The sequence below is a fragment of the Adiantum capillus-veneris genome, chromosome 24 (assembly GCF_014529385.1).
Source record: "Adiantum capillus-veneris isolate H3 chromosome 24, ASM1452938v2, whole genome shotgun sequence".
Taxonomy (NCBI): domain Eukaryota; kingdom Viridiplantae; phylum Streptophyta; class Polypodiopsida; order Polypodiales; family Pteridaceae; genus Adiantum; species Adiantum capillus-veneris.
The window spans coordinates 3,560,923-3,587,945 of NC_140954.1; the positions used below are offsets into that span (position 1 = coordinate 3,560,923).

Below are 27,023 nucleotides of genomic sequence, written 5' to 3' on the forward strand. Positions count from 1 at the left end.
CTTCTTCCGACAGTTCTTATAGCTCTTCTGACTCGAGTGAAGAGGACAGGAAAGGCAAAAAGCGAAGCAAAAGCAAAGCTTCAGAAAGGGCAAGAAAAAGGCAAAGGAACCTAGATTTTGCCCAGTTTCTAACAATTTTACAGAGGAGTCATCCTCTGACAGTTCGGACTCCAATGACCATATGTTTTTGCAAAGAAGAAGCATTTTTATAGAGCCAACCAATATGATTTCCTTGAAGACAAAAGCAAAAAAGTAAAAGAATTCAAAGAAGGTGGACGGTTGATTAAATTTGAATCCTTTTATGGGTTCCGAGATGCTTCGAGGGCTTTGGCCTTCGTTCAATAGTTTGACATAGCCTTCTCTGGAGGGCATTACTCATAGCACTCCAAGACTAGGAGGGCTACATCTTTCTTCAAAGGAAATGCTTGAACATGGTGGTCCACTCTTCTTCTGGGAAAGGAAGCTCCAGTCAAGTGGTTGAAATTCAAAAGGCTCTTTATTTCTTCTTGGCTGACTCGGGAGTACGAACGAGATATACGAACCGCTTGGAATCATCTTTGGATGACCAAGGGAGATCCCTTGGACGCTTATTGCGAGAGATTTTGGAACTCTTTTTGACCAACCTCTTCATTTAAGAAGGTCTCTTTTAAGGAATAGATTGAGTGGTTTTGCTGCGGACTCTCTACAAAGATCGGAGACTACTACCTAGAACAAAAGTCACATTCTATTCAAGAGTTGACGAGTCAGGCGAAACGGGGTTTTGCGATACATTCGGAAATTTGACCTACCCCACTAATGAGATCTTGACTCAGAACCCAACAGACCTCTAAAAACGAAAGTAGAAAGAGAAAGAGTTCCCAAGAAAAGAAAGATAAGGATACACGACCCCGGATCACTCTTCGAGAGAGGGCCAATTACATCAAAGAAGGGAAGTGTTTTGGTTGCGGGAAACATGGGCACGTCTCCGCAAAGTCACAGCAAGAACAACATGAGGACAGGCCAGAGAGTTTGAGAGCTGCAGAGGAACGTGGCAGAAAAGGCAAAATGAAAGCCGGAGTGGTTCCAGATTGCATGGGTACTATAGTACCTAAGCATGATTGATGAAAGTACATAACTTTGCTGAGCTTGGGGCAAAGTGAGATCAAGAAGCCCCTGATTTTCTTCGATGGAGGAGCCAAGGCCAACTTCATTTCACCCGAAGTGGCGGCGCAGCCCGAGATTACACCCAATAGGATGGGAATACAAGCAGAGTGGGACTACCAGCAGAGGCAGTTCTAGCGGCAATCGTACGGGACATAGCCATTACAATTGTCATTGGTAAACTTCGGTTGCATTGTCAAGGGTATTTGGGTCACGAGGACTTTTACATAATGCCCTTGGAAGGTTGTAATGTTCTCCTAGGAGTCCCTTGGTACCATAAGAACAACGCCGTGGTCGATTATCGAGCAAAGAAAGTGACATTGACAAATGAAAAGGGTGGAAAAATTGTACTTGATGTAAAACTGAAGGGCGAGTCTGTCGTGTCACGTGACATATCCAACCCTATGTGTCCATGGACAAGCTACAGCATGATCAAAATTCAGTCAATCCAGTCAGTCTAGATTAGAAGTGATTTGGTACTTTTTGTGAGTCTATTCGTAGACCGTGCATGCCCAATCACTTAGCATAGACGCATATCCTCTGGTTGCACACAGCATGATCATCAGTATTCCAATCAGAATCCATCAGAATCAGTTAGGGGAATTTTCCAGTGATTTTAGCCTATTTTCCCTATTTTTGACATTTTTCACTTATTAATTTAAGTGACTTCCCAACAAAAGTAGGTAGGGCAGATTGGGTAAGTTAATATATAAGCAAACCCAAGTTAGCACTCAATGGCAGAAGAGGCAACGGGAGCCAAGCTCAGCAGGCAACTTCTCACAAGAACCTTGGTGGACTTTCCCCTCCAAGCAGCAGATTCCCTCAACTAGGGTTTTTGCACAGCATCCCCAACCTGGCGTTTTTGCATCAGATCTGCATCGCCAACAATACCTAGCTCCTAGCGTTTTTGCAAGGACCACAACTGCTAGCGTTTTTAATCATCAGATCCCGTGGCGTTTTTGGTTTTCAGCAGCAGATAAAGACTGGCAATTTTCACCTAAAGTAAAGCAGATTCAGCCCGGTAAAGACCTCAGTTTTCAGCCATGAAGAACCTCAGTTTTCAGTCATAAACCTGCAGATTTTCAGCGTCAAAGACCCATAGAAAAGAGCCCCCGAATCAGCGTTTTTGACTCAGTCGCAGATTTCAGTCCATATCGTTTTTGGACAGTAGTAGAAAGATTGCAGATTTCAGCCCTTAGGTCGACTTCGTCATCCCCGTCGTCATCGTCGACATAGCCTAGACTTGCATCAGTCTCATGCATACCATTTGTACCAGATTGTGCAATCATAAGTAGACCACTCTTGCCGACGAGAGTGGGGCCTTCGGAGGAGGGTTTTACGTCTCTGGTGTCGTATCTCTCTTTTCTCTCTATCTCTCAGTCTCATTCACTTGCACGCATAGTGTCCATTCACTTTGTTTGTGATCATAACATTCTCTCATTAAGAACGGAAGGCTCTCCCTTCCATAAGAACAAAAGGAACCTTGAGCATAGTTCGGAGCACTCATCTTGAGCAAAGCGCAAACATTCATTCCGCTGCACCTAACATGTCCCTATTGTATCGGCTTCGGCCATTGCTAAATTAATGAAATCTAGACTCGGTGTTTACTCGATCTACTTGAAAGAGTTAAATGATGAACACAGAACGAACATGTCTGCACTTGATAAAGAACGCCAAGATTTTCTCCACACTCATGCCGATTGCTTCCCTGAGGGCCTGCCAAGCGAGTTGCCACCATCTCGTTCTGAGGATCACACTATTGATCTGATACTTGGAAGCGCACCACCGAACCGGCCACCTTACCGTGTTAGCCGAGCCCAGAATGAAGAGATTATGAACCACGTGAAAGACCTTCTAGAAAAGGGTCTTATCTAGTGGAGTACTTTACCTTACTGCTCTCCGGCGTTGTTGGTTTTAAAGAAAGACGGATCTTGGAGAATGTGCATTGATTACAAAGCTCTCAATAAATCACCATCAAGAATAAATTTCCGATTCGAAGGATCGATGATATTGTTGATCGATTATAGGGATCCTCTTGTTTCAGCATGATTGATTTGAAAAGCGAACATCATCAGATCCGAATCGCGTCGGGAGATGTCTACAAGACAGCCTTTCGGAGGAGCGTTGGTTTATATGAATTTCTGGTATGTCGGCACTTTCTTTGATGAAATTATAGTCTCCTCCAAGGATGAGGCAGAACATAGACACCATCTGCTTGAGGTCTTTCAGGCATTGTGAGATCACAAGTTAGTTATCAATGCCAAAAAGAGTGAATTTTTCTTGCCGGAGATACACTTTTTGGGACACATCGTCTCAACAGTAGAAGTACAGATGGACCCAGCCAAGACTGAGACTATACGGGATTGGCTTGATTTGAAGAATGTTCATGAAGTTAGAAGCTTTGTGGGCTTATGTTCTTACTACCGGCAGTTCATTCGAAAGTTTGTAGAGTTAGCTTCCCCTTTACACATTCTGACACAGAAAGGAGTCCCTTTCTCGTGGGGACCCACAAAGGTGATTGCCTTTCAGACATTGAAAGAGAAATTGACTACGGGAGCAGTATTGACTTTGTCGGATTTGCAAAAGTCATTCGAAAGTATATTGTGATGCTTGTGGTCGTAGTCTGGGAGCAGTCTTAATGCAAGAAGGCCATGTGATTGCGTATGAAAGCCGATTGTTTTCAAGGCCAGAATTGACAGCACAGATTTATGAGAAAGAGCTACTGGCATTGATCCATGCTCTTACTCAGTGGCGACATTACCTACTCGGAGCCAATTTTACGGTCTTCACTGACCAATAGAGTTACACTACTTGTCACAAAAGCAGCTTTTGGAAAAGCAGATGCGGTGGGCTAACATCTTGTCACAGTTTCACTTCCAGATTGTCCATGTTCAGGGACAGAAGAACTTGGTGACAGATGCTTTGTCCTGGAAGTCGTTAGTCTTCACTATTTCCGCGATTCAACATAGAAGCTTCGAGGACATGGTTGATCAGTACGCCATAGATCCAGATTTTTCGGATGTATTCACTCGAATAGAGAATGGGGAGGTAGTAGCGGGATATTCCTTACGGAATGGCTATTTGATGAAGAAACGATGTTGTTACACAACCGTTGAGGGAAAAGGTTCTGACTAAATGCCATTGTCCACCTTTTACGAGTCACCGCGGCATTGACACCACCTTGAAAGGTGTGGAGCGTTCCTTCTGTTGGCCGAGACTCAAGAAGGATGTGGACGACTTTGTACGCGTTTGCTTGGTATGCCAAAAGGTCAAGTTTGACAGGCATAAAGCACAGGGATTGTTACAGCCTCTACCCATTCCCACCCGCCCTTGGGAAATTATTGCAACGGATTTCATTTTTGATCTCTCGAAGACACATGATGGCATTTGGATTGTCATCGACAGATTTAGCAAGCAAGCTCACTTCATTCTAGTGAAGAAAACAGGCAAGCTGGATCATTTAGCGAGACTGTTCATTGCTCAAATTTTCTGATTACATGGCATGCCTGAGACAATAGTCTCTGATAGAGATCCCCGATTCACGAGTTTGTTTTGGAAGGCTATTTGGGAGAACATTGACACACGGTTGCAGTTCTCGTCATCTTTCCACCCGCAGACAGATGGGCAATCGGGGATTGCAAATTTAGTCGTACTGGATTCATTGAAGTCTTACATTTCTGATCAGAAGACTCAATGGGAATTTTTTTTGCCCTTGGTGGAATTTGCCTACAATAACACGATCCACTCTTTGACGGGGAAGGCTCCATTTGAGATCATTGAGGGTGCTCCAATAATGGTGATCCACTGAGGGTCCCCATATCTGAACTCCATAACATAGCTGAAGCCACCAGAGTGTCAAAAAGCTAGAGCTTTGTTTGAGGTTCTTGAAATTGAGCCTGCGAACACATCATCTCCAATCTCCCTAATGCTGCGTAAGCTTTGGTCAGTCTAAGGAGAATACTAGGGCACTAAAGACCACCCCAAGATAGGTATATGCATCCATATACTCCAGAATCTCTCGACCATACGTAAAGGTGGGAGCTAGCCTCATTACCCACTGTGCCGTGGTGTTAAACACCATTACCTTGGTCGTACCAGGGTTCACCGACATTCCACTATCCTGGGCAAACATATGTAATGCATTCAAATGACGCAACATCCCCTCTGGAGAATCTCAAGTCAGCACAATATCATCAGCATATAACAACAACGGAATCCATGTCCCTGCTAGCTGTCTCCCTCTCGCTCTACATAGTCTGAAAACTCATCCACATACATCCCAAAGAGAGTCGGAGATAGGAGGCATCCCTGCTTGACCCCAATAATGCAGTGGACCATGCCAGACATGCCCTCCGTAGTGCGTACCCTCCCCACCATTGTCCTCTATAAAGCCAAGATCCCCCATATCGGCTCTGTGGGCACACCCATGTCCTGTAGTCTACGTATAAGTCTGGCTCTCGGCACTGTGTCAAAAGCTTTTCGGAAATCCACAAAGCTACAATAGATCCTCTTGCCATGGTGTCTACCCTCCTCAATTATAGCTCTGAGTGTCAGAATGTGGTCAAGAGTAGAGAAACCTCTCCTAAATCCTGCTTGTCTTGATACTCGTATGCCCTCTCTCTATGCCCATGTACTCAACTCCTACTTAAGAATAGATGCATACAACCTAGCCATTGTGTGACCAACCATGATTGTGCGATAATCCCGAGGAATCATGGGATCTCTTGACTTGAAGATAGGCACAATTGTAGACATACTCCAAGTCTCAGGAAAACCCTCGTACATGGCTCGATTAAACATCATAGCAAGAAGCTGTGCAAGGATATCTTTGGCATGGATGAAGTGCTTTGCTACCAGACCATCATGATCATGTGCTCTCCTTGTCTTCATCCTGCCGATGGCTTTCCTTACCCTCTCAACAATGAAGAAAGTACATGTATCTGGGCATGCCTGTGGTGGGTCCAGCAAAGGTGGCTGCCGTGATGCTGTGTAGAGAGATGTGGCATATTCCCCCCATGTCTCTGTGCAGGTGATGGCTGGTGGTGGTGAATGCTCTTGGAATAGCCTCCATGCCTCACTTGAGCCGTGACTCATAAATAGCTGATACAGATCTCGCTCTAACTGAGATATATAGGCCCTCTTTGTTCGTCGCACTAGGTGGAGAAAGATAATCCGTGACTATCTGTGTGGTAATACCGATGAACACCTCCCTCTGTAGTCCGATCCTCGTCTCCCTACACTCCTCATCATACCAGCTGTTCTGGGGCATGCTCCCAGATTGTCTCCATGTAGGCTGACTCTGGGGATATGACTCTGATGCTGCATCATGGAGCGTCTCTGTCAGTATCTGAGTGAGCTCATCTAGTGGTCGTCCTGGCTCCTGAGTGCATAGCTACATGTATATCTCATCAATGTATGCGGAATCCGTCTCTCTCATGAAGGTATACTGAGTGTGTGTGGAGACCTCTCCTAATGGAGCTGTGTTGAACTGAAACATGAGAGTGAAAGACAAAATAGCATGATCAACTGCTACTCCAACTGGCCTAGTGCCCACCATGAAATCCTGAAAAAATGGAATGAGACCTGGATGAGCCATAACATAATCCATTGTACTAGCCCCATGTCGATGTGGAAAACATGTAAAACCTCCCGATGTAGGAAATATTTGTAGGCCATTCAAAATGGCCAATCCATGTGCAATCCCCATGTCTATCGGCCATACTTAGTGTGCTCCTCATCCTGTGATAGTTTGGATAGGCCCATCTCTGTAACATCAAGCTCCCTAAGCATCTCCTTTGAAGTATCAAAGAATAATGTCTGGTGATGGGTAGTTTGAAACCGGCCTGTACAATCCAAAAAGGGCGGTAGACTTTACTTCAAACCTTGATTTAGCTTTCACCCATTATTAGTTGTCTATTTTACCTGCGCTATAGTGACACAAGAGAGGGGAATGGGATACAGATGCTAGAATGCACCTATATGAGTAGACCGACACCAGATTGGCCCCTAACTTAGGCGCCCCTTTCGGTATTTCTTTATTGTTCAAAAGAGGGAATAAATGCTGTGGATCCCTACAAGCTGCCCCGCACAAACTTGGCTGAATTTCAACTGTTCCGGCCTGATTTCGGCAGCATAACTGTACTAGGACCCTTCACAGTCAGTATTCCCACGCATTGACTGACTTTCCCGACGCGTACGGGCACTTTACAAAACCTGGCGAGAATCTGCAGCACGCTGAATTCTCTGTTTTCAGCCCCGAAAATGCGCCAGATCACCTGTATAGCGGTCCCCTTGCGTCCCCGAACCTCCTGGGGGTATTAGGGTCCGTTTAGGGCCAAAACCCTAAACCTGCAAAAATACACAGCAGGCTGTAATTTACTGTTTCGGGCTCCGTTTCGCGTGCCGGTCGCATCCGTAGCAAGTCCTCCAGCTCTCGCACCTGTAGGGCTACTTGCCCTTTGAATCGGACGAGATTTCTGGCGTGAAACCTCTCCGAATTCACCTGTACCTACGGGGGAATTAGCCGCTAGCTAATCCAGTACCTGTGCAAGAGGCTCTGGCCTCGGCAATCGCGCATGAACCCACACAACTGTACATTGGTCAAATGAAGAGCCCACTAGAGGGGCATAAGATACTGCCAAAGGGGAGAGAGAGGGCAGTGCGTAGCGTGCAGGGCATCACTCCTGGCACCGCACTGTGCATAAGAGGGAAAGCAAGCACTCCATAGCTCTTAACCTGTGACAAATCTGAAAATGAGGCTCTCCCCCTCCTAAATTCAGCGGCACTTCTTGTTGCATGAGGCAAGTCCACCAGAAGGTGCCACTTGGCACATTTATAAGCATTTTTCCGTTTCGGGGTTGCCGTCTAAAAATATCCCAACCGGTTGCCCAGTTGACTTCATGGCAGAGAAAGAAAATGTTCCCCTTGTCATTCCGGAGGTAATGACGTCAACACATTTTTAGGTCCCAAAATAGCAGTTCCCTAAATTTTAGGAGATGCTGCCATTGTATCTTTCTAGGTCATCCGACCCTCTTTGTACACTGCGGCCACATCCAGAACTGAAATGTAGCCTCTGTAGCAAAGGATTCCACTTTGGCTAGTCAATGACCCCACTTTGGCTAACCATAGTCTTTGTCCAACCTTAGTGCTCTCTTGCCCTCAGGCCTGGACTCCCTCTGGACAGTTCCACACTAGCTATGCAATGCAGGGCAGTTAGATTTCCCGAGGGGTGTTTCCAAAAAGTGAAAGTAAATAAATAATAAGAAAGAAATCAACAAAAAGGATAGATAGTAGTCACACGCTAGTGACATACCCCCCTCTTGAAATCTCAAATGTCGTCGTTTGCATCTATGTCGTACATGCTTACTGTCAACACTAATGTATTCAACACCTGTCGACACATATACGACACATACATGCTCATTGTCAACCCTGGTGTATTCAACACCTCGTCGACTCATGTATTGTCTGCGTGTGAACCCTGTCCCAATGACATAGTGGTAGCTTCGCACTCTGCCATTGCTTTGAGTCACTAACTTTTCAATGACAAAATGGTAGCTGCACATTTTACCACTGTCTTATAGTACACGTTGGATCCCGTAACACTTTCGAGCATACCCAAACCGACAGTTTAAGAATGCAGTTACACATGTACTCTTCAATAGAAGCAATCGCTGTATCCTTGACAAACTGACAAGAAATACTCACTTCTATAGCACTAACCAAACTTTTGGACATTCCATAAGAGCAATTGCCAAACTGACAATCTGTACAGCTCTAACATTCATGTAACAGGTATTTGATTTGAGCTCACTTTAAATACCATGTACATCATTTGTTTCAGAAGCCATTGTCACACTGACAATCCATTTAGCTTTGAAACTCAAGGGGTCAAGGTAGGTTGCAAATCGAAGGCTTCCAAGTAAAGTGATAACACAGTTGGTGACTCTGCAAGTTCAACTTCTTCCATCCACTTAGCATCCATTGGTGGATAGTTTCTGAACTTTACCAAGTAACGCCTAGCAACCTTGCCTTTCACTTTCCTTTCTTTGTGTGCCAAAATCTGTTCAGGGACCAAGATCTCGTCAAGTTCCTCGACTTCCGGCTGATCTTCAGCTGACATATCTTCTGGCACATCACCCACATAGGGTCTGAGAAGACTCACATGAAACGCATTGTGAATCTTCCAACTGTCATGCAATTTCAGCCTATATGCAACATCACTGATTATGTCGCACACTTGAAAAGGCCAATAGTAACGCATGCTGAGCTTTGGAAACAGTCTTTCCTTGCCCTTCATTTTCTTTAACCTTGCCTTTTCAAAGCGTAAAAGCACCCAATCACCAAGTGAATATACCACTTCACGACAGTGACGATCAACTGCTTTCTTTTGCTTTGCTTGAGTCCTTTCTAAGGCCACTTTGACCTTCTTGTACATTTCATCCATGTCCTGAACATACTAATCCGCTTCAAATATCTTGTCCTTTGTATGCAGTATGGGAGGAACTTTCTTGCCACCTTCAACTATCTCAAAGGGTGCCTTGCCAGTTGATGAATGCACTGTATTATTGTATGCATACTCCACCAATGGCAAATACTGCTCCCACTTTCCTTTATGCTCTGACACATAGCACTTCAACAGATCTAGGACAGTAGAATTTGCCTCTTCTGACTGCCCATCTGTTTGAGGATGAAATGACGAAGAGAATTTGAGCGTGGTGCCCATATTCTCAAACAAGCCTCTCCAGAACAAACTTGTCATGCGTGGATCACGGTCGCTAACAATCGACTGTGGCATGCCATGATACTTGAAAATATTGCTCATAAACAAGCGTGCCATCTGATCTGGCTTTATCTTCTTCCTGACAGGAATAAAATGAGCCTCTTTGCTGAATCTGCAAATAATGGTCCAAATACCATCGTTTCCTGTCTGCGTTCTCGGAAGATCAAAGATAAAATCCATAGCAATACTTTCCCATGGTTTATCTGGAATAGGTAGTGGTTGCAATAACCCTGGTGCCTTTTGCCTGTCAAACTTGACCTTTTGGCATATTAGGCATTCTCGCACAAAGGCATCCACATCCCTTCTCAATGTAGGCCAATAGAAGAATGTCTCAACCGCTTTAACTGTAGCATCGATACCACGATGCCCTGCATACGGTGGGACATGACTCTCTTCCATAACTTTGCGTCGCAATGGCTTTGTGACACACAATCTGCCATGCATCATCATGAACCTGTCTTTAAGAAGATAGTGTTCATGACGTTGTCCATCCATTAGTTGCTCGAAGACCCTTGCAAAATCTTCATCATTTGCATACTGTTCTCTCATATCATCAAGTTCATGATGATAAGGAATCGACACAGCTGAAATTTGTGGCTTCCTTGACAAGGCATCAGCCACAACGTTCTTCTTGCCTTCCACATGCACAATCGGAAAATGGAACATGGACAAGATATTTGCCCATCGCATATGCTTCTCAGATAACTTTGTTTGTGTCAAGAAGTCTCACAAGGTCTGATGATCCGTTTGGACAACGAAATTTGCACCTAGCAGGTAGTGTTTCCAACTTAAGAGCGCATGAATCACAGCCAGTAACTCTTTCTCATAGACCTGCATGGTCATCTCTGGCCCTTGCAAAATTCTGCTCTCATAGGCTACTACCCTGCCATCTTGCATTAGCACTGCACCAATGCTACTACCACAGCCATCACACTGGACCACAAATGACTTCCTAAGATCTGGCAACACAATGACTGGATCTGAAGTCATCTTTTCCTTTCAGAGATTAAAAGCTGAAATCTCTTTTTGTGTCCATCTAAAGGTGACTGCCTTCTTTTGAAGAGCATGTAAAGGTGAAGCAATCTCACCGAAATTTCGGATAAACATTTTGTAATAGGAGCATAGTTCCAAAAAGCTTCGGACATCATGCACCGTCTTCAAATTTGGCCATGACTTGATCGCTTCAACTTTTGCAGGATCCATTCTGACACCATCCTTTAAGACAATGTGTCCCGGAAAGTGAATCTCTTCCAGAAAAAACTCACTTTTCTTTGCATTGATGAGCAACCTATGACTACGTAGCTCTTTGAACACAATGGCCAAGTGATGCCTATGCTCCTCTTCATTCTTTGAGTAGACTATCATGTCATCAAAGAATGTACCAACAAACTACTGGTGTGGACGGAAAATTCTGTCCATCATCCTATTGAACGTAGCAGGAGCATTTGTGAGACCAAAGGGCATCACTAAAAATTCGTAAAGGCCAAACGTCGTTCTAAAAGCATTCTTGTGCACATCCTCTGATCTAATGCGGATCTGATGGTACCCACTCTTTAGATCTATCCTGCTAAACATAGCTGCTCCTTTTAATTTGTCCATAATATCATCAATTCTAGGTATAGGGAACCTATTCTTGATGGTATTCCAGTTCAGTGCACGGTAGTCGATGCACATACGCCATGAGCCATCCTTTTTCTGCACCAACAACAGTGGAGAACAGAATGGAGATGAACTGGGCTAAATCAGCCCCTTTTCTAACAACTCCTGTACTTGGCCCATTATCTCTTTTCGCTGAGCCGCCCTAACTCTGTACGGAGGCTTATTTGGTGGGCTACTGCCGGGCACCAAATCTATCGCATGGTCCTCGGGTCTCTCTGGCGGTAATTGAGACGGTAATGAATCGGAAAAACAGTCACTATACTGTTGTAAAAACATTGACCTTTCTTTATCTAGCATAGATAAATTTGATTCATCACAATCTGACACTTCACGTGCAAAAACGAAGTACGTAGAAAGATGCTTTTTCATTACAGAAGTAATAGCAGAAGCTGATACAGTGGGAATAGACTCCCCTTTAAGCTTTACATCCAGAATATGAGTCTTTCCCCTGCTCTGTACATTGATCTTTTTGTTGTAGGCATCCATGATTCCCTGTACACGAAACAACCAAGGAATACCTAACAACACATCACATCCGTCCAATGGCATGATGTAAAATTCTTCAGCATCTACATAGGACTGGATATGTAGACGCAACTTTCCAATGATGGGTGTCACAGCCTCTGTATGGCCAGGACATGCCAAACCTGCCTCTGCTGTATACCCCATCTCTTCAGGTCTGATTCCCAACTTTGAAGCCAATTCTGGGGAAATGAAGTTGGCTTTGGCACCTGGATCAAAGAAGATAAGCACTGTTTGATCCCTGACCTTTCCCCATGCTCTGCAAAGCTCACTTGCATCTGAATTTGGCTTGTCGCCCACCATATCTGACATTAGATCAGCCATGGGCTTCTTTCCTTTCTTGTCTTCCTTGTCATCAGAATCAGCTGGCCTTTTCTTTGTAGGACAATTGTAAGCAATGTGGCCAGGCTGGTCACATATAAAGCATTTGTTCTCTGTCCTCAGGACCTTCTTTTGCTCTTCTGACTTGCGAGGAAAACGTCTTTTCCATTTCTTTGTTGGTCCTTTTTCTGATTCAGCCCTAGCTTTGTCTTTCCCTGCGTTGGCTGACTCCTGAGTCCCTTTAGGAGCCTCATTGGGAACGTGCTTCTTGGCTGAATTTTTCTTGCCTGATCCTGCCTTGACGCCAGTGTTAAATTCACAATCTTCTCCCTTGAGCAAACCATTGCCAGTGTTTGCTACCTCGATGGGCTGCGTCAAAGTAGTGACTTTGGTCTTCGTGCAGTACTTTCTCAATCCTTTGGGTAGGCCACAACAGTATTTTTCAATCTGTTCTGTCAATGGCACAAACCTATAGGAAGTTTTTGGAAGTAGAGCTTTCCATAACTTCCGATTGTAGTCATCCAGATTCTTACAAGTGGCAGCATTAAGCTGGTGCCATTCTGTCATGACATCTGCTTCAAAGTCATCAGTTAACCATGCTGCTGCAAAAATCTGCTTGAAGTAAATCCATGTGGACGGAGCTTGCCCTTGAAGCAATAAACTTGTCCACCATTGTCTCGCATTCCCTGTCAAGAAAGTGGCTGCCTTGCAGACCTTTGAAGCCTCTGTAAAGTTTTCTCCTGCTTAGGCCTTGTCAAACTGCTGGAGGAATGAGAGAGCCTTCTTCCTGTCATCAAACCCTGTAATGGTCGTGAAAGTCACACCTTTTCCACCTTCTTTGTACGGAGTTGGCCTCTCCAACGGCGTTAAATTGTCATATGGAAGTGACTGAATCATGGGAACACTATTAGGGTTCATCTGTGTTCCTTGGCCGCTATTAACTTGACTTTGAAATGCTATATTTGGCTGCTGATTTGTAATTCCAGCCATACCAAAATTTGCCTGTGGCATCCCAAATTGGCCCTGAGTGCTTTGAAACCCTGGTTGCATACCCATGACACTGTACATGGGGTTAGGCATCATCGTTTGAGCACCCCCAAACACTGTTCCTGGCGTGTAAAACTGATTTCCAGGTGCATGACCAGCCATGCTATGGAATACCGATCCACCTCCAAAATAGCCAGGGTGTACTGAAGGTGGTGGGAAGCCTGTTGCATAGCCTGTAGGTTGCTTCCCTGCCCATTAGAACCAGCTATAGGTTGCTGAAAGGTGGCGGGTTGAACTGGTACAGCTTGAAAAACTGGCATCTCAGCCACCTGTTCTTGCACCTTAGGCATAGGTTGCGGAGACTGCATGTTCTTCGTCAAGTGTACAGGTGTTTCCATTGACTGTGCACTATGAATCACCTGTGCTCGAGCCTTAATAGGCTTTTGAATATGATCGAGTGACCCAACTTGCTGAGACGGAACACGAGGTTGCAGAAAGGCTAAAAACCTCGGGTTCTGCATTACTTGTGTGAACATAGCCACAGCAGTAGCCAACTGGGTCCTGAATATATCGTCATCAATCTGTGGTGGTCTTGAGGACTCACCCAGTTCATGTGTCTGTTGACCCTGTGAAGAGGAAACCTCTTCAGTCACATCATCTGGTCTGTCAGCCATAATTGCAATTCCTTGTGTCTGGTCTATGATCCCCTGTGTCTTCAAGCCCAAAACTGAGCAAGGCTCACTTCTATGGGAAAAAGTGATTTAATCCCGTCGATGGAACCATGTAACCGGCCTGTTCAATCCAAAAAGGGCGGTAGACTTTACTTTAAACCTTGATTTAGCTTTCACCCCCTACGAGTCGTCTATTATACCTGCGCTATAGTGACACAAGAGAGGGGAATGGGATACAGATGCTAGAATGCACCTGTATGAGAAGACCGACACCAGATTGGCCCCTAACTTAGGCGCCCCTTTCGGTATTGCTTTATTGTTCAAAAGAGGGAATAAATGCTGTGGATCCCTACAAGCTACCCCGCACAAACTTGGCTGAATTTCAACTGTTCCGGCCTGATTTCGGCAGCATAACTGTACTAGGACCCTTCACAGTCAGTATTCCCACGCATTGACTGACTTTCCCGACGCGTACGGGCACTTTACAAAACTTGGCAGAGAATCTGCAGGACGCTGAATTCTCTGTTTTCAGCCCCGAAAATGCGCCAGATCACCTGTACAGCGGTCCCCTTGTGTCCCCGAACCTCCTGGGGGTATTAGGGTACGTTTAGGGCCAAAACCCTAAACCTGCAAAAATACACAGCAGGCTGTAATTTACTGTTTCGGGCTTCGTTTCGTGTGCCGGTCGCATCCGTAGCAAGTCCTCGAGCTCCCGCACCTGTAGGGCTACTTGCCCTTTGAATCGGACGAGATTTCTGGCGTGAAACCTCTCCGAATTCACCTGTACCTGCGGGGGAATTAGCCGCTAGCTAATCCAGTACCTGTGCAAGAGGCTCTGGCCTCGGCAATCGCGCATGAACCCACACAACTGTACATTGGTCGCCCACTAGAGGGGCATAACATACTGCCAAAGGGGAGAGAGAGGGCAGTGCGTAGCGTGCAGGGCATCACTCCTAGCACCGCACTGTGCATAAGAGGGAAAGCAAGCACTCCATAGCTCTTAACCTATGACAAATCTGAAAATGATTCTCTCCCCCTCTTAAATTCAGCGCCACTTCTTGTTGCATGAGGCAAGTGCACCAGAAGGTGCCACTTGGCACATTTATAAGCATTTTTCCGTTTCGGGGTTGCCGTCTAAAAATATCCCAACCGGTTGCCCAGTTGACTTCACGGCAGAGTAAGAAAATGTTCCCCTTGTCATTCCGGAGGTAATGACGTCAACACATTTTCAGGTCCCAAAATAGCAGTTCCCTAAATTTTAGGAGATGCTGCCATTGTATCTTTCTAGGTCATCCGACCCTCTTTGTACACTGCGGCCACATCCAGAATTGAAATGTAGCCTCTGTAGCAAAGGATTCCACTTTGGCTAGTCAATGACCCCACTTTGGCTAACCATAGTCTTTGTCCAACCTTAGTGCTCTCTTGCCCTCAGGCCTGGACTCCCTCTGGACAGTTCCACACTAGCTATGCAATGCAGGGCAGTTAGATTTCCCGAGGGGTGTTTCCAAAAAGTGAAAGTAAATAGATAATAAGAAAGAAATCAACAAAAAGGATAGATAGTAGTCACACGCTGGTGACATAGCTTTCGTCGACGATAGCTTTCAGCCCTTAGCCTTGTCATGGTTGCAGTTCCTAGCCTTCGACATCGCTAGCAGTAGTGGCATTTAGCCATAGCGTCGTCGACATCGTCATCGTCATCGACACGATACCCCAACACCTAGTACCTCTTGTGCCTTGGCTCGGCCCTTGCCTAGCTCAACATAAGGATCCACATAACCCATCAGTACCTCGTCGTCATCGTCGACACAGAACCCATCAGACCTTGTTGTCGTCATCATCATCGTCGACACAAAACCCATCAATACCTTGTCGTCATTGTCTCATCGTCCGACATAGAATCGCAGTACGCAGATACCCTTCAGTTTCTTAGTATTACCCAACTTCAGTACCCATTAGCATTAGCATCTCATCTTTTAGTCATTGTATCAGCATTGTGCAAGAACAAAGAAAGTACTTGCTCTGGCAACAGAGCAAGGGGGCCCTTGAGGATTGGGACCTGACATACTCTCTCTCTCTCTCTCTCTCTCTCTCTCTCTCTCTCTCTCTCTCTCTCTCGTGTGTCTCTTTTTTTCAATTCAGTTCAGTTCAGTTCTTTCAAGTGAAGCAAAGTGTCCCTTGTGTTTGTGTGGAGTACTAGATCCAAGCTAAATCCTTAAACACTTCTGTTGCACCTGACATTTGAGCCTCGTCCTCTATGCTCCGATCGAGTCTCCTACCTACAAGTAGTCTCCCATTTGTATCCGCTCACAAGTGGCATGGACTGCCTAGGGGCCTGATGTGTCTCAGAGTAGAAGATGATGTCCCTCCCAGTGAAACTATCTTCAAAGGCACCTACATCAAGGCGTAGAGATCCATTATAATTCTAGGTAGCAACTCTGAGTGTGGTCTGATAGGTCTCGCACCGTCATGCGGAGTGCCTCTCCATAATAACCACTCGTCCATCCCTATAGAAGGCCACTTTCCCTTTTTCTTGAGCTGTCCTTATTTCGGGCATAACTTCTTTCATATGGCCAAGCTACGAGAGTGTGAGTTCATGCCGAAGAAATATCCCTGTTTTCTTTAGTGGACACCTCTGCAAGAAGTCCTTTGCCTCCATGGAGGGGAAACACATGATTAATGCTCTCTCCTTTCAAGTCTCCCCATTTCCTTCTCTCTTCTTCCCCACTCTTTGTGCCTTTGTGTGAGTAGCCTCACCACCCATCATGAAGAGAAGTTCCTTGACTTCCTCTTCCAAATCATCCCAATCTTTTAGACCGGTTACTTGTACATGCCAAGCTCCATTCTTCCTCCTCTTCTCTTCTTCTAACGTCATGTTGATGCTTGTAGGAGTGGGGATAGATGCTGTTTCTTTACCTTTTCCTTTCCCTTTCTTGGCGGCTTCTATCCATTTCTCGGCCTCATCCACCTTCTTCTGTGTCTTCGTGATCACATCCACCCACGAGGATGTCTTTGCTACATTTTGCTTCTCTTCTTGCTTGATAATCCGTATCTGTTCTTTGATAACTTTGAGTTCCTCTATCATCGAGGGCTGGATTTCTCCTGCTTCAAGTCCACCGCTTGCTCTATCAGCAAGCTCTCGCTTGAGGGCTGACACCTCTTAAGTGCTTGAGAGTCGGCCTTGAGTGCTTGGATTTTTGCGTGTAGGTCCTCTTTCTCCTTTTTCCATTGCTTGCCTTCATTGAAAAGTTGGAAAAGGCTAGCCTTCTCCTTCCACCATCCTTCCGTCTCCACTTTCACTCCTTCATGTCCTTTTCCATCTGCGTTATCCGTTTGTTTGTGACCATGAAAGTTGCCTTCGTGACTGGTGGGGAAGACTTGCAAGTTGGTGTGATTTCCATTGCTGACCCAGCTGCGCAGCTGCAAAACTTGCTATGACAACTGCACTAGGAGTAAGTTTACGACCATACACATTAAGCCAAGAAGAGCGCATTCACACCAGCATAATTTTGATGCCAAAGCTGTAAGGGAAACTTGCAGGTAACGATTAATGGTTTCATTCGTAAATAAGGCAAAAAATAAGTGCGCGCGGCTTAAACGTCAGATGAGACCTACAAATTGCTTGCAAACCTTATACTCTGCACGCCCTACTGCAAGCTGCACACTTGCGCGACCTGCTGCCATTGCGTGTGTTACCCAGCTGCACGACTTGCTGCCTATGCGCGAGTTGCCCAAATGCGCGACCTGCTGCGGGCCAGCTTGTGCATGGTCAGTAGTCTGACCGGGTGGCGTGCATGTCGGGCCAAAGTGACCTGAATCCTCTGATGCAGCCTCCGTCGGTGCTGTGTAGTCCTCCGCAGTTGTGGGCGTCTCGATCTCCCTAGCTCGGTCGCTCGATCGATCAGTGCCTCTGGTGTAAGGAGAATGTGAGCTTTGTTGTGGTAGCTGCTCCTCCGGCTGCCCAGTGTCCGCTCTAAAGAAGTCTGTGATCCGTCTTTGAGACTGGCTAGCCTGATGGCGCGCACTTGCTCTTTAATAGCTCTCCTGATTGCACCTCTGCAAGCTTCTTCTTGAGTAATGCAATCTCTGCATCTTGGGCAGACACACGACTTTCAAGTGTGTTTATCTCAGTGTAACAGGGAACGGGCGGAACGCAGCCTTAATGTTCCGAAACGGCGTTCCGGATGAGTCCCGTTCCCGAAACGGAGTCAGGAACGGAACACCGTTCCGGAACAAAGTGTAACCGGAACGGTGTTTCGGAACGAGGGGGAACATGGCGGAACATGAGGTGGAATGGCGGAACGGGCAAAAGTAGGCATTTGCTGGCAAAAAAGAAGACATTTGGGGGCAGATTTGAGGCTGTTTGAGGGACATATTTGGGGTAGTTTGAGGGCAGATTTGGGGGCAATGTTGGGGTTGTTTAGAAGTCGATTTGGGACTAAGCCAAATGGAGGTAATTCAAGCCTTACTTTAGTCGACTGTTCCGGCCCCGTTCCCGTTCAGAGCGCCCCCCCCCCCCCCCCCCCCCCCCCCCCCCCCCCCCCCCCCCCCCTCCCTCGTTTCCATCCCGTTCCGGACCCTTCCGTTCCCTGTTCCCTGTTCCCATTCTCAAGTCATTCCTCTGGAATCACGCACTAGGAATATCTTTTCCTGGATGGTCCTAGGGAGGTCTCCGATGCTCTACTCATCCTTTGATGACACATCCAAAATATTTCTCTTGCTTATGGCTAGAGATATTTTGATGATTCATTTTAGACGTATAGTTCTTAAGCTATAGCTATTTTAGTGACACTTTTGCACCCTTGTGAGCCTTTCTGTAGTACCTATCTGCCCAGGCAAATCCATTAAATTACTTGATACCCCTGCAAAACCCTCTTTGCAAATGTGATTGGACAAGGCGCCAATGTTGTTATGTGTTTGTGGGTATTGGATGGTGTCAGCATGTAGCTTAGGATAAGGAACATTCATCCCTTCAACCTTATATCGATTGAATTAGCAGCCTAGGAAATGTGCAATGATCCCTATGTCATTGCTTCTGGCCATATATAATACGACACCTCACAGATTATGCAAACATGGCTGTTTTTGCTTACCGTGCTGAAGCGAGGTAGTTGCTTACATGAGTCTATTCTCATTCAACAATGCACTCTGCATGTTCATTGTAAAGAGAAACCAACCATTTGCTGTTAGTGCAAGAACAATGCACTCTTCATGTTCATTGTAAAGAGAAACCAACCATTTGCTGTTAGTGCAAGAACAGTCTGAAGTTTACTCATCTAAGTAGTGGGAGCAAAGCTTTTGTCAAGATTTATGTTAAGGCACTATGGGCGGCCCTTGGTGACAAGCAGTGCTGCTGTGTAAAATCGTACTTCTATGCTTGACCTGATGTGTGTCTTGAAGTATTATGATTCTTCAAAGAAAAAAAACAGATTGCTTGCTTGCAGTTCGATTACAGAGATTTTGTGTATTCTAACAGAGTGTTTTTCTGTTGATCAGGAAATGACAATGACTGGTTCCCTCAATCATAGTGATCGGGTTTTCAACTGGATGAAACATCAAGAACTGTACAGAGCACGGGCCGATATGTATAATGACATGATGTGTCTAAATATCCGTCATAACCAACTAGATTCAGCTCGTCGTCTGTTTAAGGAGATGCAGGAATCGAGGTTTGATCTTGTTTTTTTTTTTTGGTATGCTTCACTAAATAACATATCTTGATAAGGTGTTTTCTCTACTTCTAATGCAGATGCAACCCAGATGTGGAGTCATACAATGTCTTAATCAATGCTTATGGGAGGGCACGTCATTTGCAATTGGCAAGCAATGCTTTTGATGCTATGCTTACAGCTGGGGTACAAATATGTTTATGCATGTCAAGGCTGGCCCTCATTTTACGCTTCTCAAACTTTATTGGCTTAAGTCTGTTCCATAAGTTTCCTGCAATTTAAAGTTTTCTTTTCTCTGTTCTGGAAATGATTCAAAGCCGGTAAGGATTTATTACCTTGGACTAAGCTAGGATCCAAGTGCATCACTGAAGCAATCCTCAAGACTAAGTCCTGGACTTCCCAAAAAGTTATCATTAACCAAGTTCTAGGCTATTGGCAACCTTGCATGTCCTATGTCGAGGAGCTTAGGGCACATTAAAGTGGTGTGGATTTCAGATTTGTTCTTCTGTTGTGATTCAGGTGGGGTTCAGATGTATCATCTAAGTAATCCCGTATGACATAATATTTGGACTGCCTAAATAACCAGGCTTTGGGTTGGGCTGTCCATATGACCATGTTCTGGCTACTAGCTACCTTGCATTTCTTTTTGCATGAGTATTAGGCCTATCACTATGAATCTGCAAATCATGCTAATTCTGGTTGCTTTTCGCTTGCAGATTGCCCCAAGCCGACAATCTTACAACAATTTAATTAGTGCTTATGGAAGTAGTGGCAAATGGGAGTATTGTTTGCAGCTGTGTAAGAAGATGATGGACAATGGTGTTGGTCCTGACATTGTGACCCACAATATTCTTCTTTCTGCACTGAGAAATGGGGGGGAATATGATAAAGCAATTTCATATTTCCATGGCATGGAAGCCAGAAACTTTCCATTAGATCTTGTTACATACAACATACTCATGAAATGTTTCTCACAGGTAGGACAGTATGGCAAAGCCATTGATTTATTCTGCAGGTTGAGAAACTCTAGCTATTGTAAGCCCAACCTTGTTACCTTTAATACAGTCATGCATATATATGGGGTGTGTGGAAGACTCTCTGATGCCAAATCCACATTTGAGTTGATGCTTGCTGAGGGCCTTGCTCCAGATGTGGTGTCGTACAATACCTTAATCGGAGTCTACAGCTCTGCTGGATTGTACAAGGAGGCTGAGAGTGTGATGAGCCTTATGAAGGAAGCAGGGCACAGGCCCAATTTAGTAACATATACTTCGCTTGTCAATGCATATGGGAAGTCTGGGCAGCCAGAAAGAGCTGAAGTTATCTTTGGTATGATAGAAAGACATTCCTTGAAGCCAAACACAGTTTCTTATAATGCACTTATCAGTGCATATAGTTGGGTTGGAAATTTTGATGATGCCATGCGTGTATATGATGTCATGAAAAGCAAGAAAGTTCGGCCCAACAGTGTTACCATTTGCACCCTTCTCACAGCCAGTGGTAAAGGGGGTTACATGGAGAAAATTCATGATATTTTGTTAGAGGCAGCATGCCATAACATTCAGTTGAATACCACATTATGTAATGCTGCATTAACTGCGCTAATAGGAGGAGGCGCTTATGACAGTGCAGAAAAACTTTTTGTAACCATGCAAACAGATGGGATACGTGCAGATTCGGTGACGTATTTTCTTTTAATAAAAATGTCTGGGTTGATTGGCGACCATATGCAGGCACATCGATTATTTGATGAACTGTGTGCTGGAGCAGCTGGATTGACAGTAGAAGCATGCTCTGAATTGATCAATATTTATGCAAAGAAGGTAGGAGTAAATATTTATTTGTTTTGTCTATTGAAGCAAAAAGAAAAGTCAGCTCATGTGACTTTCTCTTCTCAGGGTATGCCCTGTGAAGCACAGGCGGTTTATGAGAAAATGAAGATACTTGGTTGTTGTCCAAATGTGGTGACTTTCACTTCCTTGCTTTGTGCGTACGGTGTCAAAGGTAACTCGATTTAAACTTATGAGAGGGTTGCTTAACGATCGTAATGAGCAGCTGCTTTCATTGCTTATGCCTTTGTCAATGTACATCTTCAAACAAAACTTTTGGTCTAATTAGTTGATTAAGTATGTTTGTGCACTCTGAGCGTGCTAAGAAAAGAAGTTTATTTTAAAATGAAACAATCCTCTGTTGTATACAATATTACAAGTCAAGAACTTCTCTGGGGCTACAAGCAATGGTTGCTGAGAGGCGTAACTTTACAACCCTTTTTAGGGTGTGATGAGAATTTTCTGGGGCTGCAGATCGTGGTAAAAACTGTATCCCTTTCGTAAAGGTCCAATTGATGACCTGTATCTGGGATCATCTGTAGAGTGTCGAGTCTATATCCCAATGAAGTAAGCATGAAGATCAGATCTGTCGGCAAGCCTTGGAAAAAGGTGTGTGACCCCGGGAATGGCAAAACCCATGCAATTGCCCCCCACGTCACGAACCCAGTATGATCCAAACTGCCCTCCACACAGGCTGAACATATGGGCAAGCCCAGAAGCAGTGCCTCAAAGACTCAGGCTGTAATGTACATCTTTGACAAGTTGGATCATGACCAGTGACGGCAGCCCAAAGTGCCAGCAGGCAAGCGTGCATGTGCTATTATCCACATAGAATAACATATCCTGTGGCTGATCCTGAGGGTCCAGATGCATGACCAAAAATGTCGCTGGAAAGCAGGGTAGATGCATCGATCCTGCCATACCTTTGACCGACGTGGTTGGTGAAGTGGGTGTTGTCTCTGCAGGATGAGTCTCCTCCCAAGAGAGACTGTGTACTCAAAAAATGAAAGAGGGGTCTGTTGGCCTTCAAAGAAGGCCACGGTCAGGATCCCAGTCTAACTCGCAACTAGGGGCCTTCCCTGCCATATGCACAGTCTCCAAAGTGGTGCCTCCACTGTACTGAAAACAGGGTCAACACAAGAGCGCCGCTCGAAAGAGCCCACCAGTCTAACAGGTTGCCAATGAGCATCTAGCTGCTGATTAGCAGGTACCACACCCTGAAACTCCAATCTGGTGTGATGGCGCCAGTTAATGACATCCCTATTTGAAGTGCAACTTCTGGAAGAATGGGTCAACTTGACAATATTGCCCACGGAAACTATGGAAGACTACAACCAAGTTTCTAGATATACCTTCCGGTGTCTTTCTTCAAGTTGATAACCGTTGAGGACCAGTGTGAGCGCTATACCATTGGATTGCCATGACCTGTGCGGGATCTAAGAGCTTGTGGACCATGTTGCGGTGAGCTACAAACTTATGAAGGGAAGATTGTAATTGACCACTGACAATCATCTGCAAACACCCAAAATCCTCGACAACAATGTACCAATTCTCGATTCTTGCGAGACTTTGACCTAACTTGCGCGACGTCGTTTGACCATCCGCCAATGAGAAACTCTGTAGCAAGAAGGCAGGTGCTTCGAATGCTTCCAAATGGGACATCTCTCCTATGTCTGTCCCCATAATGGTGATAAAACCTCCCTCTCAAGAAAGCGAAAACTGTGGTAGGACTTGTTTTAGATATTTACGGCATCTCCGTGTCAAAGGTGACGATATGGAAGCGTACAATGAGCAAGAGAGAATACACAAGAGAGAGAAAGAGAGAGAGACTCTGTTGAACCCCAACCAATTGGGCAATGAATTAGTAATTATACAATGGAGGCAAGGTGGTGCTTATATACTAGCCTTAGCAAATTGCCCTACCCAGATGTTGACAAATAAGTAAAATAAATACCTAAAGCCAAAATATATCTTGAGATCACATCGGGCCATTCACTTGAGATGCTATAACTTTAACACGCTCTATGCAGCTCATAGTGGACATATGTAGGACGACCAAGTCGATGAAGAAGCTACCATGGATACCCCAGCTGTTGCAAAATGATGAGGTGGCATGCCCAATTGGAAGAGAAATGGCTGCGTGAACGAGGGAGATTGTAGAACTGACCCTTAAGGGACTTATGAGCACCGGCCGTGGGGCCTAAAACCCTAAAAACCCAAAGCTTGAACTCTGAGAAGGTTTTTCGTAAAACACGTTGACGTGGCCCATACGGATGCTGACATGGCAGCTGTTGTACGGATTTTTCGCGTTTTGCGTTGCTGATGCCATGTGGCAGGCTGTACAGATTTTCGCAAATAATGTTGGCAGCTTTTGGTAGTTTAGAGCGTGAGCTTTTGGGAGCAGATGCTTTTGGGGTTTAGTGCTTTTGAGAGAACTGCTTTTGGGGCTCTGCTTTTAGACAATCCTTGTACTGTTTATAAGGAATCCAAGGCCTCACTGTGCAAAGCATCTGGGCACAGAGTTTGAGAGCAGAGGACCCTTGGGAGTTTTACTTTTCCGTGAGAAATAATAAAGAAATACCGAAAGGGGCGCCGGTCTTTGGAGTCAGTGCATCTGGGCACCGAACTCCTGTGTGCTGTCTCGATTCTCTCTCTCTCTCTCTCTCATAAAGTTCAATGATTTTGCAGTTTCTGTTCGTGTGTTGCTATCGATTCCTCACTTGGAGTGTCCAAGCCTGTAACAGTGGTATCAGAGCTCAGAAAGATTCTTCTTCTACGGAGGATCCGATCCCTTCAACAACACATATAGGTTCTCGAGGAGAATCTGACAGAGCAGTCAAGATTTTGTTTGTCAAGGAATCTTCGTGTCCCTACCCCAGACTTTTTAGCCATTCCCACCCTTAGGCCATCACGCATCGGGCGCGCTCCCGTCTTCATCGCTCTGTCTTAAGGGCCCTTAAGCCATGAAAGAACCACATAGTGGGGGCCATCCTAAAATGCCAGCCACGTACAAATTACTGGTGGGGGAATTTGACAGAGCGGAGTACAAACGTCTGTTGCACGTTGACATGTGTATGAAAAGATTAATGAAAGTACTCTTAGAGCCCGAAATATGTGAAGCATCTGAAGACTTACCCGATGGATGAGATTCACGCGAGATGGCGAGAGGCCATTGGTTCTCCTCTCAGGTCGGGAAGAAAGTTGAAAGGATAGACGAGTGCTGAAAAGCGGAAAGTGTACCTGCAAAAAGAGCTGGACAGAGCTCTTGACAAGAAGATGAACGAGATAATGAAAGGCTTGAAGCACTCTTGGAAGAAGAGGAAATCTGCGGATATCCCCGGTTATTTGGGCCGAAAGTCGACTTTCGAGGTGGCAAGCAGACCTAAGAAGCATGCTCGTTTTGAGGACGACTCAGATTTTTCTTCGTCTTCAGAGAGTTCCAATACTTCGACGTTCTCTAGTTCTAGTGAGGATGAGAAAAGGCAGAAGCAGCAAAGAGAAAGCAAGGAAAGCAAATTTCTGAAAAAGTCTAGACGGCATTGGAGGCCATCTAGCATTTCAGAGGAGGGGAGCTCGTCCTCTTTTGACAATGAACATTTGAGCAAGAAGACCAAGAAGTTCAAAGAAGAGGGTTAGGTCGTCAGGTTTGAGACGTTTTCAGGCTACTAGGACACCCATCGAGCCCTTGAGTTTATACAACAGTTTGATGTTGCCTTCTCTGTTCACGGAACACTCCAAGGTGCGAATGGCGGCATCTTACTTGAAAGGAGCTGCACAGACATGGTGGTCTACTTTGTTGCTACGCAGAGAAGCACCTGCGACGTGGGTAAAATTCAAGAAAATTTTCATGTCAACTTGAATATCAGACGAATATGGCAGGATGTAATCACGACTTGGCATCATTTGAGGATGACTAAGAAAGATACATTGGATACTGCCAGAGGGTTTGGGATATTTATTTGCCAGTCTCTTCGTTTCAGAAGAATACTTGGAGACTAGATTGAGCGGTTTTGCTGTTGTTTGCCAAAGAGATTCGAGAGTATTGCCTGGAACAGAAGTCTGATTCTATTCAAAGACTTATGGGACATGCTAAGCAAGGATTTGAAATGCATGCCGGCTCATTGACTTATCCTACGGCAGGATAGTATTCACCTCACTAGCGCAAGAGTCTTCCAATGAAGAGAATGAATCTGGGGAACTGGATGACAACTCATCATAGGATTTCGGAGCAGTAACAGAATCAGATGGTAGTGCATCCGAGGGTTCTAATGGCTGTTTTGTGGCTGTGCCCGGCCAGTGTGAGGTACTTTTCTCATGTGGGGTTGTGTCTAGCCATGTTTAGCCTTGGGTTTTATGCTTGGTCTATGTCCAACTGACTCCTTGAGGTCTGGGATATTTTATCCCAGTCTCCCCCTATTTTCCCCTAGGCATTTGGTGCCCCTCTCCCGTTTCTCTCCCTATTTACTAGGTTGTGGAGCTTGGAGGCTGGGTCAAGTAGCCAGGTGGAGGGAGTATATATGGAGTATGGGGAGTCACCTCCTGTAGCATGCATTCAGCCCCAATGTGGGGGCGCCCTCTCATGGGTACCCCAGGGGGCAGCAGGTGGAGACCATCGGTAGACAATACTAGCGTTTTTCTCAGCAGGCAAGCCTAGCGTTTGCACCAGCAGTCCCAACGTTTTTGCCTGGGAGCCCTCAGCGTTTTTGGTGGGCAGCCATGGTGGGGTTTCTTGACGATGATGGGCTTCTTGTGGAGGCGATCCCTTGCTAGGAGAGATGGGTAACAGATCTTCCCTTCGAGTTCTCGTCTCAGGGCAGCCCATCCCGTGGATATCTCTGTCAGAGGCAAAGCACCATTCTTGTGTGCAGGCCTAGGAGAGCAGAGATCCAGTTCTCTCTGTGTTGTGACCAAACAACAAACTCAACAGAAAACCCAAGAAGATACATTGGAAGCAGCACAGCAAGACCATAATACTTCAAAGGTACAATCTGAGACTTTTGTTAAAGAAGTGCTATGAGTTTTGAAGGAAAATGAGAGGGAAAAAAGCTTGGAGAGATATGTCAGAATTGGTGGTCTACCAGATGATTGGTCGGTGGGCACTTTACCAGATGAACATTTAGAGGGATACATCCTAGATGTAGACATACTTAAGGAAAGATGAAGCAGGCAAAGGTTTGCTACTACAACCTACATGAGAAGATCAAGGTAATGAAGCATACTAAATCATTGCAAGGTACATCAATATGGATCTCAGATGAATTGAGACCCCTTCAACTCAAAAATAGAGCCAAAGTGTTGGCTAAAGTCAGAGAAGCAAGGAAGCAAGGAAAATGGGCAGTGTATAGAGGAGGAAAAGCCATTATTCGAGACTTCAAGAATCCATCCATTCCCACAAAGACATGGACTTAGGTCTTCTATAGATGTAGACACATTATGCACACGGTGA

The 27,023-nt window shown here is 45.3% G+C and overlaps 1 protein-coding gene across 5 annotated transcripts in view; it reads left to right on the forward strand.

Moving 5' to 3' along the window:
• The window catches only part of LOC147425852 (uncharacterized), a 115,575-nt gene that overhangs the window by 13,303 nt on the left and 75,249 nt on the right, over positions 1-27,023 (forward strand). For all 5 annotated transcript variants that reach the window (XR_015186134.1, XR_015186135.1, XR_015186132.1 and 2 more), the window contains exons 2-5: positions 19,576-19,748; positions 19,829-19,934; positions 20,465-21,571; positions 21,647-21,752. Coding sequence is in view for 1 of the 5 variants with exons in the window: in XM_086498092.1 (XP_086354218.1) it covers positions 19,576-19,748; positions 19,829-19,934; positions 20,465-21,571; positions 21,647-21,752 (1,492 nt within the window). In the remaining 4 variants the exon portion in view is untranslated. The remainder of the gene's footprint in view (positions 1-19,575; positions 19,749-19,828; positions 19,935-20,464; positions 21,572-21,646; positions 21,753-27,023) is intronic.